General features: G+C 37.4%; 1 protein-coding gene across 1 annotated transcript in view; it reads left to right on the top strand.

Annotated features, from left to right (window-relative positions):
• Positions 1-15,483, top strand: part of CCDC67 (coiled-coil domain containing 67) — a 43,552-nt gene extending 28,069 nt beyond the window's left edge. The window contains exons 10-13 of the mRNA XM_014958257.1: positions 71-157; positions 3,185-3,384; positions 8,600-8,900; positions 15,310-15,483. Coding sequence (XP_014813743.1) covers positions 71-157; positions 3,185-3,384; positions 8,600-8,900; positions 15,310-15,483 — 762 coding nt within the window. The remainder of the gene's footprint in view (positions 1-70; positions 158-3,184; positions 3,385-8,599; positions 8,901-15,309) is intronic.
• Positions 15,484-15,834: the final 351 nt, after the last annotated feature.

Here is a 15,834-nt window from a genome sequence, read left to right on the forward strand (position 1 = left end):
TAATAAGCAGTGCTATTTCCAGTTAACAGTAATGTTCTTGTATTTAACTAAGAAATTAATCTTTTCCTAGTTGTTGGATTTCCGATACAGAGTTATCAAATCTGAAAACACACATCTAAAAGAGATGGTGGAAAACCAGGAATGTAAAAGTTGCATGGTAATTTTTTTTAAACTATGCAATATGCAGAACTGTCACTTATATTTATTATAAATGTAGATTGACATCATGGCAGATTTAGATATTTCTGGCTTGCATGAAAAAAATTATTAAAAAGAAGGTGTATGACACAATCAAAAGCAAGTGGTATTCACACACAGCCTGGAGGTGGGTATAGCTGGGAATAATTTTGACCTTAATAGTAGTAAAGTAGAAACAAGCTAAATTTTTCAGTAACTGTCTAGACACTAAACAGTTTCTGGGCACCTATTTTTTGTAAGTCATGCCACTTATTTCAGAAAATATTTATTTTTAAACAGTCATCATTCTCACAGATGCAAAAATATGTCCCTTTTTCACTATTTTACCCCTTTGTTCATATGGTATTTAAATAACAGTGTAAAAAACTGACACATTTTGTGCCCACGCAGTGTATTTTCAGAGATTAGTATTTAATTCTCTCCAAACAGGAGGTATTTAAAGTTTAATTCATAAAAAGTGTGCCATAACATCAGGTAGAATTATAATTTATATGGATACAATAAATAAGCTGCTTTCCACAAAAAGCTTCAAAACATCCTATGCTTACAGAACACCTGGATTATTGTATCTATCACCAGAAAAAACACTGGAATGTTACTTGTAAATACTGCTGTAAATTCATTTTCAGGGGATTTGTAGCCTGTTAATTGTCTTACCATAAACTGACAAATGCATGAAAGGACATCCCATTTTCCACTCCCTTAAAATTGCGTGTATGTCTATCAAGTGATGTATTACCTACATATACATGTACAATATATGGATATATATGTGTAGATATGATCTATTATTGTGGAAACATCCATGGATGTGTGGATCCATATCTAGCTCTTCTCTACAGTGTTATTCTTAAGCAAGTAGGAGAAGAGCTGTAGGACAAGAGTCACTTGTTTGTTAAATTTTAAGGGTAAAATCTGGTTACTACATATATCAAGGTCACTACACGTGTCAATGTGTTTGGGGATTTAATAATTATTTCCTGATTGACTAATGTATTGTGAGGATCTAAACATTAAAGATTGTGAGGTATTTGGATATTAAAATTGCAGGGGCTGGAGAGATTTTTACAGATGTGTTTGTGGGCCCCCTACCATAAAAAAGACATTGAGGTGCTGGAGCGGGTCCAGAGAAGGGCGACAAAGATGGTGAGGGGTCTGGAGAACGTGTCTCGTGAGGAGAGGCTGAGGGAACTGGGGTTGTTCAGCCTGGAGAAGAGGAGGCTGAGGGGAGACCTTATTGCTCTCTACAACTCCCTGAGAGGAGGGAGTAGAGAGGTGGGGGTCGGTCTCTTCTCCCAAGTCACAGGCGACAGGACAAGAGGAAATGGCCTCAGGTTACCCCAGGGGAGGTTCAGGCTGGATATTAGGAAACATTTTTTCACTGAAAGGGTTATCAGGCATTGGAATGGGCTGCCCAGGGAGGTGGTTGAGGCACCATCCCTGGAGGTGTTCAAAAGACAGGTTGATGTAGTGCTGGGAGGTATGGTTTAGTGATGATGCTCCTTGTTTGTTGTGCGGGTGTCTATTTTTGTCAGTTAGGTTGACGGTTGGACAAGATGATCTTTAAGGTCCCTTCCAACCTAGAAGATTCTGTGATTCTGTGATTCTGTATAGTACAGTAGAGCCCTCAAACTAGTGCCAGGCTGAGTCAGTGTGGTGTGAGGCATCATCAGGCAGGGTTACCCCTTTGGATTTTAAAAGCAATGTGGCTGTTGCCAGCTCAGTTTTGGGGTTCATGCCATTATAACTGTACTGCTCGTTCTAGAGCTATTAGTGGCAGGGTGACATAGCACACTCCTTCCTCTCTTCTCCCTATCCTTGCACAAAAAATTAGATTTTCTTATACTTTCTGGCACTTCCATGACAGCTTGGATCATAAATTTCCCCTAAAACTAGCTAAACAAGGCAAGGTTTACAGGAAGAGATGACATCAGAGCAGTTAGTGCAAGGAATAGATGAGCTTTCAGGTGCAGGAGCCCGGTTGTGCTGGCAGTATACTAAGAACCCAAACCTTAATACTCATGAATTACTGGGTTCCCAAAGAATAAGGTAAATCTAGAAATAGATGGAAGGACAACTTAATAAACTGTATGAGTTTTCAGTCTTCTGAAATCTGATAAATCTTTTGAGAATTTTCTGTTGATGACAGTATACTGTAATTGCAAATATATTTACACAGTGCAGTGCAGAATCCTGCAGAGGACTAGTTCCAGATTAGCTAGCTCGGTGTGCAGCGTGGGCTTCATGGAATAAGAGAAAGGACAAAAAAGAAATGGAGCATCCTGGCCAGTCAGCATCCAGAACTGCTCTCCATCTTCCTCTCCATCTTCCTCTCTTCATATTCCAGTTGATGGGCATCGTTAGCCCCTGCTCACAGTGCACGTGTCACTCGCATTTTCAGTATTTTGACTTTTACACCATGTGGGCCAACCCAGCTGAGAAGTTTAGTTTAGAAGTTTAGAGTTTAGTACCACAGATGGAGAGCACTGTGCTAATGTGGCTTTACTGCTTCTGAAGCCGAAGGTGACTGTGTCTCAATACAGATATTAAATCGTGCCTGTAGACATACCCTGGATGTAGTATAGTAATGAACTTCTATAATTTTTCTTGTTATTTTTGGTGGAATTGTTACTGGAGGGAGCAATACAGTCTGCAGCTATAGCTGTTACGGCTGCTTTTATGTCATAAGTTTTACAGAGCAAGCAATGAATTTATAACAATAATATTTTGAATGTATGTTTGTCGAGAAATTTTAATTCGTTTTATTGTGTTACAGAGGCTGCTACCCCTTTTTTCCCATTTATCTAGTGTTTTTTTTTCTGGAGGCAATTCTCTTGGTTTGCTCTAAGTGCTGCATGATTATATATGGTGGCTAGGTCTTTCTTTAGCATAGAACATCGTTTGGTGTTTGCTTGTTAAAAACACTAACATCCATTTATTGAGGAAAAAACTGACTATTTAATGATGTTTTTATGTGCTTTCACAGAGTATAGATTTATCTAACAAAGAACATGGAAATTTCACAGCTTCCATTAAGAAACTGGAACATGAGAATGTAAAATTACAAAATAGTCTTGTTAAACTACAAAATGACACTGAAACATCAATACTGGGTCACATGGATACGTACGGAGAAACAGAGCACAGCTACCAAACCCATTCAAAGATGCAAGAAGAGGAAGAGAGGTAATATTTAGATTGTACACATATATGAAACTACCTGTAATTTTTTTGGAAGCATTGTACTAGGCCAAGCTGTTAAGCTTTTTTTTATGTCTCTGTTCATTCAGAACTCCAACTAACACAAATACCAGACCTAGCTACTAGGTAAGAATTTCCTACATTTTGGTGGGTGCCTAACTGAATTTGGCAATAAACGAAGTCCTAGAAATGTTTGATCATTATTTTAATATTTGTCACATGGAATAACTTAAAAAACTTTTTAAGTTATTCTTAGTTCCAGGTTTTGCAAAACAGGACAGAATGTATGTTTACTGCCAAATGAAAACAAGACAAGGAAAGGACATAAAAACTAACATGAGAGGTAAACTTCTCCACAGGAGGTTATCTTAATAAGCAGTTTGAACTACAACTCCTGCTGAAAAGCTTTGTGTCCTGCCAATTGCATTTGTTGGAAGTTTCATTAAATGTATTTTAATGCCTTGTCTAGTTTTGGTGTTCTTGGGCGACCTGATTTTTAAAAGAAACGTAATTTCAGATGCCCTGAATAAATCATTACTACAATAAACTCCTTGTTAGGGAAAAATAATGAGACTTAAGAATATTCAGGCTCCTAGAGAATGTATTGTAGTGATTACTTCCTTCTTCATTCCCTGTATTCAGTGAAGCACTGAATTACCTTGAAACATGTTATAATCATGGCATTGCAGTAATAAAAGGAAAATTAAACTCACTGCTAGAGGATATTTCACAGTATGGGAGAGTAAAAATTAATAGGGAGCTAAATATTTTGATCATTTGTAATTAATAAAGAACTTACATGATAGCGCTAATGTAAAACAGTTCTGTGAAGTAAAGTTTAAATAATTGGATCCAAAGTTGTACACGTTAAGATTTCAAACTCATACATTCAGTCTTTGGCAGAACTTAGTTATTTTATTCGTTCTGTGAAATAAAAAGGTGTCCCATAGTATGTAGCTATTTTCTCACCTAAAATTTCCTTTTAGATACAATGTTTAGGGTTAAAGGTAGTATTCATGTGTATGTAAATATATATTTTATATGTTGTACATACGTATTTTTATATATATATATACACACACATAGAGATATATGGAGGCTCAAATGATGTTGAAGGTTTTGCTGAAACAAATATTTAGAAACCAGGCTACAGACTGTTCTGCACCGGTAGGTCTCATAATTTCACCAAAAAATGGTCAGGTCAATTTTTGCTTGTGCTTCCACCCTTCTTAAAAGTGAGAAAAAATAAGGGTTTTTTCCCATTTTCTCAGGAATTACACTTACTGTACATGAGGAACTGTGAAATTTCATTCATGAGAATTTAAGTGTAAGAGACAATAGAACTATGCAGGTAGTTGCAGGGTTTGATTTCATAGCCATTAAAAACAATGTTAAACCAAAAAACCTGGGAGAGAGAAACCTGGGAGAGCTAACCTTCCTCACCACACAAATCTCACCCACGCTAATGAACACAATTTAAATTATGATTCTGATTAATCTGATCAAACAGATACATTAGCCTGGTTTTCAGGATCTAAAACATGTGTTTGATTTTCTAAATGAAAAGCTATTTAGCTAAATAAATACCGACACAGATTTCAAAAAAATGTGCAAATTCCATGTGTCCTGCGTAGACACATCAGCCAGGCAGGTCTTTTGAAGATTGGGCCCTTTCTGTGCTGTCAGTTCTCCGCTCCCAAACAGGGAACTACCTCAAGATTTTCTCAGAAAACTGAAATTAAATTTTCACTCATCAAAAACCAGGCAGTTGATGTTGGTTGAGTTAAACTCTGGGGTATGTTTTATTTTATTGTGAGCATAAACCATGTTATTTCTGTTTTAATTTTCAGTTCTGTTTCCATGGTAATTATGGCACTGGAGAAAGGGCAAAAAGACTTTTTTTACTAGTAAAAAAAATAGAAAATGTAGTGTTTGTATAAGGGGTGTGTGTTTGTGTTTTAAATAGTAATTTTCAGAAGCTGTACTTTTTGTTTCTCCTATTTGCATTCAGAAACCTGAACAGGTTTGCACAATGCAAAAAAGTATGTATTCAACCAAGTATATTCTATAATATTTTTAAGGCATGTCTCACAGTAAGTACTAGAATCCTAAGCATGGGCACAGTCATTAATTAGATGGGAGACCTCTAGAGAAACTACAGGAAATTGCAGGAAATTACATTGGCAATTTAGAAAGAGACATGATTTCTTCTTTTTTTGCAGTATACAGTGAATTTCTAAATATTACAAAGTAAGATATGCAGGAGTGGCATCTTTTTGCTGAAAAAGACTGTGGCCACATCCTACCAGTAACCACTTTAAATAGTTGTTGTTTTCAAATATGATAATTTACTTCTAATTGCCATTTACAGAAGCTTTCCCCACCCTCAAGATGTCAATCCTTTATTTAGGCCTTGGCCACATACAGCTGATACTAATTTTGACATGGTTGAAGAGGGCTCTCTCTGATGAAGCTGATGCTTTTAGCCTCTTTCTTCCAAAATTAAAAGAGTCATGTGAGTTTCTAAATGAAATACTACTTACTTACCATAAAAATATTCACCAAATAGGTTAACTGGGCAAGCCAAAGTGCACTTTCATCATGTGGCAAAGGCGAGGGGTAAAGGCTGGGACTGAATGCTTCTTCAGATGGCTGGGGATCTCTTAAAGGATCTGTGCTGACAGTGGCATATCTGTCTGAAGGAGTTTTTTATTACCCTTTGGAGGTCACACACTCTTGGCCATACTCACCACGGCACCGGTTATTGCAGTAGAAAAACTGGAAAAAAAAAAATTATCAGGAAAACACTTTTTAACTGTTTTTAGAACAAAGGTAGAAGTTAGGCTTGCAAGGTAAAAGCAGCAACAGGAATTCTGAAGACATTCCGTTCGTTGAAGGCCTGTTGTTTTCTTTCTCAGGACTAGGTATGGCACCAGCACAAGCTGGGCAAGGAGGTCGTTTTGTGCCACTGAAGCCATCGATCGCATAGGGACGAGGCTGATTTCATAGCAGTCTGGAAAAATCGATCCTGTCTATATAAATTCCCTTTGCAAGGACTTCTTGTGCCAGATGTCGTCATATCAAGAGAGATATTATTTTTGTGAAGTATGTGTGTATATTAAATACTCTAGGACAGTAAACCCTGAAACCCTAGAACAGTAAACACTGAAAGCATAAGTTCAACTGCAGTTATTGTATATTTGAGTTGCCAGTGTTAACAAATGGGCAGGTTTTTTACAAACTTGCAGAAATTTGCCTACCTTTACATTTGTATTCAAAGTAGAACTCGGTTCTTAGATATTATTTTGCACTGAACTGGCAGAAATTTAAACCCCAGCTGTGAAATCTGTCTGAAGTGAAGGCATAGGATCCATATCAAAGCACCTAAATGTAGGTGTCATGTTTTTCCAAGATAGCAAACAGCCCCAGCAATCCTGGGGATTACAGCAGGAACCCAAGTTCCTTTAAAAAAATTGGTACTTTTGTGGGGAGGAGGGGTATGTCTGGTTTTACTGTCTAAAAGCCACCGTAACTGTAGGCACCCAAGTCTGAAAATTCTGGTCTTAGTGAGGTAAGCTATAACATAACAGTAATAACTGTTAGTAAATGCATAGAGAAGCAGTTCTGGGGTGGAAAAAAAAAAAAAAAAAAAAGAAAACAGATCACATAGACTTTACTGTGGTTTTACAGAGGAAATTACTTCCAAAAAGGTCAGAACACAAGATGAAAAAAAAAATTCTGTGATTTTATTATACATGCCATCTATCTTCAGTTGTGGCAGTTTTTTTTACTGTGCCCATCATCCAAACAATAGATAGAAAGGACTTTAAATAGTGGGGGGAAAAAGAGAAAAGGTATTCTCCTGTGCCTACGGAGCAGAGTATATTTATTTAAAGGAAAGCGTGAAAGAAAGGAGGAAAATCTGCCCCCATAAATGTAAACATTTTAGGTGATTTAGAAAGCTGGAAGGTTTTGTGAATATTCTCAGAGAGTTTTATGTTAGAATGTGTAATAACAATATTATAGTAATAATAACATTATAGCATCATACTTATAATTTGCTTTCCTGTAGCATTCAAGAGTATCTTAATCACTACTTCTTTTATAATCAGAGAAAAATATGTTCTTCATTAGTTCTCTGAGTTGTTCTGCACAGTCCATTTATGGAGTCTCAGTTTCATGTTTCAGGGCTTATGTACAAGGAGGATGCATTAAGACCACACTCTCCCAACACCAAATATTTAAATTAAGATTGAAAATAATGGTGGGATCTTTCTGCAGAAAACACTGTCCATTCCCTGTGCTTGACAAATTCTTTTTTATTTAAAAGTAAAAAAAAAAAAGCAGCATTTTTCCTTGGATCCTACCAGCACATGCATTTGGATATTTATGGTAATTGTATTTTAGTGGTAGAGAACTTGATCTTTAAAAGCTCTTTTATAGCTGCATTTCAAATTAGAAAGTGTTTCAGGATATTTGCAATGATAGGATCTTTTCAAACAGCTCTCATGGTTAAGTACATTAGTTACCTCCCAAGACTAAAATTTCAATTTTATGATAAGCACAGACCTCAGTAAAATAGAAATTTTTACCTCAGTCAGAAATATTGTAACAGAAATGTGATAAAATCTGAGATATTTTAAATCTTTTTATGTTTTAATATATAATACAAATAAAGATTTGTTTGAAAATTAGTCTAATTCAGCAGACATCTGGGCAAGCTAGTTTCAAAATTCTCTGCTCTTATCAATACGGTTTCAGAACTGTTCAGCTAACTGTCAGGAAAAGAAGATATTTTGAATGGGAAGAAAATAGCTGGTTTTTTTTAAGTTGCTTTATAGCAACTTAATGCCTATAAGCATTATAGGTTTTGCTTTACAGAACTACAAATATATGCTTTCACATCCATTGTGATCATTATAAGTAAGATACAAGAGCTACAGAACATCATAATAAAATATTTAAAAATTCTTTTGTAAGGTTAAAGAGTTCAATTATTGTTACAAAAGCGTGTTCCTGTACCATTTTTTAAAACATGTATTTTAAAAATATAAATTTAATAAAATAGTATTTAAAAAAATTTCTTAAGTAAAAAAAAATTGCACAAACAAGTAAATAAATAAAAAACCCTTTGGCTTTGCTGCAATAGCTTAGAGCTTTAACTGGTTTTCATACTTTGTTTTCTTTTTTTCTCTCTTAGAACTTTCCAAAAGAAAGAAGGATGGGAAATTGAATGTCAACAGACTGCTATGTTCCCAGCCAGTGGCTACCACAGAACCTGTTGTCCTGCTTTATACGGCCAAGGCAATACCACTCTTTCAAAAAGTGGTAGCACTTTATCTTCTTACACACTTCACAGAGGTCACGAGAAGAAAATAGAGGATAAATCTCCGTCAGCCCCAGTGAGGTCTCCTTTGGGCTTTGGTGGGCCGTTTCCTGAAAAGGGCAGAACAGGCAGCTTTTTGAGCCCTGCTTACAGTGCAGAAGAAATCCAATTATCAGTAAGTAACTATTTCCCTATAACATATATTCTCAAAGTTCCGTTTGTGGACCAAATGCAGCCTTGGAGGAGCCAAAAATTAAATCACACCTGTTGTCATTATTTATACAGTGCCAGCCCAGCAAAAATGGAAATGCCTTATCCTAACATAAATGCAGTTTTTCTGGAGATTAAACATCCCCTACTGGGCCATACCTCTGTTCTAATAACGATGGTGATAATTACCTGCCATTATGTGATTGTGAGAGAGATTTCTACATTTTAGCTCATTACCTTCTACATTGGGGCACTCCGCTTCATATTACCTTCTGCAAGGGCACTCTGCTTTAAGTGTATTTTTTATAATGCCTGCAAACTTACTGCTTTGAGTGCTCTTAGACAAATCAAGTTTCTACAGCATTCGTTTGATGGGTGAAATTAGAGGAATTGCAGCAACTATTTTCTACGTGTTAGCTATTGTATTTGAAAAGGAACACACGATAACTGCTGTAATCCTTATTTTTCTTGAAATGAAAGAGTAATAGTGCAGCATTCTTTCTTTCAGTCTTCACAGGCTGGAGATTACCAACCTCCATGACAAGTGGGATAAATCCCGCTTTTCCAGGGCAACTTCTTAGGAAAACTTTCCATACTTCTTTGACTTTAGATCTCTCTTTAAATTTGAGCTTTACCCTCTTTCTTAGCATCTTCTGTTCTTCCTTAGGCCTCCACTACAACTTGAAAACTTAGCACTTCTTTTTCAGACCTCAAACCATGCAACGACACCATCATTAAATAATGGAACTAAGAGATTAGTGAGGAATGGACTGTAGCCATCCCTCTGTCCAGCTGTGACCCAGCTGTGATCTACGCATCTTTGTGCCCAGGAGCCCCTGAACTGCAGGGGTGTGCCTGAGCGAGAACAGGGAAGATTCAGCATTTACTGGGGGGAACCAATAGGGAATTTTCTTGCCATTCGTCACCTTAAGTAGAAGTGAAGAGGCATCATGATACCAACAATCATCTTCAAGGAGTTTGGGGTGGTCCCCAGATCTGCTGTCTGCTTCAGAAATGTGCACACATCCTGGCCTACTGAGAACACAGCAGCTGGAAGACTGTGTCCATAGTCCAGAATGTCACTGTTGATAAGGGAGTGCCATAGTGCTGGTGTCTGGGAAGCTGGGATTGCAGTGCAGCCCTTCACTGACCATGACCTTCACCAGCTGTGCCCCAGTAGTCAGAGAACAGCAAGAACCACATAGTCCTGGGTGTTTGACCTCACTTCTGTTTTTCCATTCTTAGGCTTCACAGGAATGTTAAGTAAATGGCTTTTGGTTTCTCATGGCTTGAGAGTTTTCCTCTTTAAACTGCTAATCGTGAAAAGAAATGTTTGGACTTTTTCAGGAGTCTCTGATAAACACCAGCTCTCCTCCTCTCTTCTGTCAGAAGTGTCAGACAGAGACACCAGACCACAAAGCTTCTGTTTCCAACCAGGCCAACGAAAATATCCACTCTGAGACACTTTTGCAAGCTGCAGGGAAATTATTTCCCAGCTGGCACTCAGGACAGGGTCAATGCCAAGACAGTTGACTAGATTATAAGGAAAACACATTCCAGCTGGTGTGGGGGAAAAGTACATAATGAAACTATTAAGCAAGGGATATTTCTCTTACAGTGTCTAAGTCCAAATCAGTGGCATTGAAGCAGGTACAAGTTCAGAAGATTGCTAAAATTAAATCATCATTCAGACCGACATTGGGTGCCACAGCTTTAGTGCAGAGATGATTCAACAGTCTGTTACTCTAGAGCTCCATGTTCAAATGGAAAACCATTCCATCAAGGAGAAAGAGGAAAAAAACCACACACTATTTGTAAGCTAGAGCTCTTTGACAGAGTTTTCAGGCCTGATGTTTCACCTAAGTTGAATCTCCATTATGTTCAAAATTTCTGAAGATGTTATAAGGGACCATTTTTCTGAAGAATATTTGTAGCACCAATTGAAAACATTGGAATTGCAGGTGATGTCCTGTTACGTACCCAAGTAACTCTGTTGGTATTTAGGGAAGAGAGAAAATAGTCTCTAGGGCTTTAGACAAGGACTTGCATTTCTCCTGCCAGTAGAGAGTCTTCAGACAACCTTAGTAAATGTTCCTTTCACATTCCTACTTAGAGGCTACAAGTGTAGAGGAAATCACTCCTGCCTTTGGGTAAACTAGAAAGCTCAGCTGGGATTCACTGGAAAGTCCCATAACCCCAAAAATTCTTGTTTCCAGACTTTCCCAAGCTGGGGAAATACTTTATCTCTGAACAGTGCTTTGGGATGTGCTCTCCTTCTGAAACGAACAACTTCAGAAAATAGTTGCCCATCCCAATAGTCTCTGGGAAGACTATTCTGTGGAACAGTCCAATGTCCAGCTTCAAGTTTAATCTTTCCCACAAAAAGTAAATAAATAAATAATTAAATAGGCAATAATTATTTGCACCTTCAGAATAGTCCATTTCTACACGACTTTTCCATTTCAGGTGGAGCAAGCAGTTATGTATGTTTTGCTTCTCCATCTGGATCTTTAACATGTAGTCACAAGTACCTTCTCTCTCTTCAGGTGATGGACAGACATTGTCTGTTCTTCCTTTCAAGACTTGGAAATACAAGAAAAACTTAAGCTGTAACAAGTAAAATTGAAGTTAAGCCTCAGGAAACTTCTTAAGGGAGGGAAATTCCTTAATACATAGATTGTAATGGAAAGTTGTGGAAATTCTACCACTGGACATTATTAGGAACAATTTTGAGAATCTTGAGCCTCCCCTGAGGCATGCTGTGGTACACGCCTCTCACTCTTAGGTGTGTTCCTGGCTGGTTGGGTACTTAGGCTCCCTAAAAACCCTTCCTATATGGCTTGCCAGTTACCCAGGCTTCTCAATTTTGGTTGTCCTACCTGAGCAGAAGCGTGTTGAAGACAGGCCTCTGTACCTGCTGCCTGAGGTGTATTGCAGTGTAAGGTTAGAGAAAACTCCCAAAAGCCCCCAGATTTAATGACAGAGAGAGAAAAATCAGCCAGGTCAATTCCTAGTCTTGGTGTAACAAGACCTTTCCTGGAAAGCAGAAGGGACTAAACATGTGAAGACTTTAACACTCTGGGATTTGAACACTCATTATTTTACCACTAAATGTTAGAATCTCCCACGTGTTCAAGCTTTCTTCCTGCCCTGCTGAAGGTGCATCCAAGAATGCTGGGAAAACTCATGGGGCAAGAAAGAGATTAATTCTAGGCAAAGGAATTAGACCATCAGCTAGAGAGAACAGACCTAGCTTCCTGAAGTGCTTCTCCCCAACAACCCAGAGTTAATTCATAAGCACTTTGGGTAGTTCTTGCCTAAGGAGAAGACATATTTAGCAGCGATTTCATATGTGAAAATAGGTATTTCTATCAGGTGTGCTCCTTCATTTCCAGCAAACGATGAGGCAAAAAGGTGATTCTCATTACTGGTTTGCCCCGAAGAGATACAGGATCAGCTGACACTGTAGAAATTAAAAAGTAGAATTCCTGTTGCTTAACTACTCAAAAAAGTTAGCTTGCCAATGAACCCATTTCTATCCAGCTCCACTTAGAAAACTGAAAGACATAAAAGTGTTATCTGAGGAAAACGAATTCAAAACTAGGGACCATGAATCTCATCTGAGACATGGATTAAAGCAGTTTCTTTATGTTTTTTTCTTCCTCAGGCACTGAAAGTAAAGACAATAAAGTACATGGTGAAAGAACAAACCAGAGGCTTGAAAGCAAAGCTTAGCTGCTAACAAGAAATGTTGCCTTGTAGACCTGTTTAGATACGACTTTCTCTCAAAGTGCATAAAAACCAGTGCATTAGGGACCTATCTAAAATGATAGTGATGCCTGACCCTCGGGTAAGGAGCTGTAGGGAACCATGATCTGCTTATTCTAAGCGATAAACATTCTTCTCTCAACTCTGAGGAAATTCAGAAATGTATCATTTGCTGTTTACAGTGTATTTCAAGAAAAAATACATCAAAGTAAGTACCAGCTGAAGCAAAGGACACTAGCATTTTAGGAAGATATCTTGATCATGAGGCCAGTATGTTTCTAATGAGAAGTCATCAATTGCAAACATTGTTACAATAAATCTCTGAGAATCTCTCATAACTTGATAGAACATTTCCGAAGGCTAGGACTCATGTCAATCTGCTGTCCGTATGGAAAGGCCTGACAGGACTTTACTCTAGGTGATGAAACCTATTCAATTAATATTTTAGATTCATATTTTCCCACTTTCTTATGCTCCTCACTGAAAGTATTTTATTTGCTCAGTATTGAATCAGTGATTTCAGAGCTGGTATTCAGTAAGCGAAACACATGGTGATGCTTTAAGTAAAGCCTGCAAATCCAATGTCTTTTTCATAATATGAAAGACTTCTTCAAATTCTTCAAAATACTACTGCCAACTCTATCACTGAATCCAAAGATCACAAGAAGCTATTTTTCTGGCCATGAAGGAATAAATGTGCCTGTCGCCATGGCATTCAAAATCTCAGGAACAACTCTTTAGCAAGGCCAGGCTGGATGGGGCTTTGAGCAACCTGGTCTAGTGAGCGGTGTCCCTGCCCATGGCAGGGGATTGGAACTCAATGATGTTTAAGGTCCTTTCCAACCCAAAAAATTCTATGATTCTATAATTCATTGGAAAACAATTGCTGATTTGAGGGTGGCAAACCATGCCTGTGTTTATGAGGATGATGATGTTCCTCCAGAGTTTCTCAAACATTGGAAGATTAACATTCTTTCTCATCCCTGCTAGTGCAGGGGTTGATAGAAGAGTGTTGTGATCCACAGAGTGATCCAATACCTTTGGGTTCCTTACTCCTACATGGCCAATTACATCACTTTTTCTTCCCTGCCCTGTTAAAACCCTAATTTGGAGGGACTGAGAAAAGGAAGATTCTGCTTTATCTGTGAATTTCATGTTTGGAGCCCTATCCTAGAAAGTCTCTCTCACTCTAGAAGGATGGTATTACATGCTGTACTTTGAAAAGAAAGGGGGTTTCCTATAGGAATTCTCTAAATTTTATCTCAAGGTCTGCTGCAAAGAGTTTGAACAGAATAGTGCTTTAAAGCATTTCTCTAGTTACTATCTTTTTGTCTGAAAAGCTGCTAAACAGCAGTTTTAAACAAGGCTGAAAGCAAAGACCAAATCTGCCACTAGTTGCTGTGGAAATAGGGAATAAACCATTCTAATACAATGGAGCCTAGAATAAAAATTTACAGGTGTAATAGAATTGGCCTTTTCCACAAAACATTTCAATATTTAAATCATTTGAAGCCATTCCTATTTGATGCACTGACAGATATACTTTCCTGAAAACAAAACCAGAGATTCTAGACTAACAAGCAGTTATTAAAACTATTTAACATGTTCCAATTAATATAATAAATGTCAATCATCTTTCTCAATATATGATCATATAAAGAGAGAAAATTATGGTTTTTTCAGTATTACAGCTCCTATACTAAGTTTTTTCTCGATCGACTTTTAAAAATTCATATCATAAAATTGTATTTATCTACACAAATAAACGCTGAATTTATTTAAATAAGCATAATGTCTTTAGGCAAAGAAAAATTATTTCATATTTCTTTTGATAAAGACATTCCAGTGAATGCATCTTAAATATTAGCAAAAGGAATTAACAAAAATTGCTGCTTAAAAATTTAGAACTAGTTCCAGCAAGGATTCACTCATGTCCTTTGCTTTATACAGCTCTGCATCCCATGACAACCATTTTAGGCCCGATTTTGGTGTGGTTTACGTCTCAATCTACTGAATGCTCATTAAATGGAAACAAGATTTTTCGGTGAACTTCTTGCAGAGTATAAAATTTAGTACATTCTCCAGAATATCAGGGTTTGAAGTTGATAGTACTGAAATGAGCATGGGTTTTCTTCCTTTTCTCAGAAAGCATCACATCACAGAAGCAGAGAGGAAAATTACAGGAGGCAATCAGCAGTACTCAACTAGTTATATTCTGTAATGCCAAAAAACACATTATTGTCCTCTCTGCTGGCCTAAATTATACAAGTGACGAACATAACCTCTTGCCGATCCAAAGACTTTGGAGATTGTGGAGCAGCTTAATTCTGTCTAATGGCATATTTAAATTTTTAATGGCAAATCTACATCCTAATGCTGTGACTATCACAGGTATTCAAACATCATGTTCGCATTATGTCATTTAGGCTCCTGAATGCCTTTAAAAATGTATGCTCAAATTCATGTTCTCTTGGAGAGACATAAAGTGTTACAGCACTATAAACTGCTATAGGTTAAGATGTTTTTCAAATGTAAAATTTGATAATGCAAACATGTCACAGCACTTGCTGGTTTTTACTAACTATGATTTTCTGTTCATTGTTTAGTATCCTCCTGAGATGTCCTTCCTTGCAACAACAGAGAAGTTCCTTCAAGAGGAGGAGAAACATACAAGAGAGCTTGAAGAACGTTTAAATTCGCACCTTGAGGAACTGCAAAGACATTCTGAAAACACTCTAAAAAGATATGCCAGGGTACAGGAAAGCCAGTCCCTCAACTAAGGAAATAAAACCAAGTAATCACCCATGGGTTTCTCAGAACTGAAATCTGCAACTGGTTGCTTCATGTGTTCAGGCACGTTGCCAATCACAGGTATTTTTAACACCAAGGTTTCAGTAAGATGATCACTATCCCACATATTCAGGTATATTGTAAATTGACTGTATTAGAAAAGATCGTACTCTAAACGTATTCTAAAATATACAGGTTGGTTTTTTCCTAGTTAAATAGTGTGTAGCAGAGACTCGGTAACAGCACTGTGAATTAAGTAAGATACTTTCAATTCTGTGATGTACGGAGGGCTAATCACTGGAATTATTCCCTTGAAAATATAATCAGCCAAGAGAAATTCT

This window comes from Calidris pugnax, unplaced genomic scaffold (assembly GCF_001431845.1).
Source record: "Calidris pugnax isolate Ruff unplaced genomic scaffold, ASM143184v1 scaffold252, whole genome shotgun sequence".
Classification (NCBI taxonomy): Eukaryota; Metazoa; Chordata; class Aves; order Charadriiformes; family Scolopacidae; genus Calidris; species Calidris pugnax.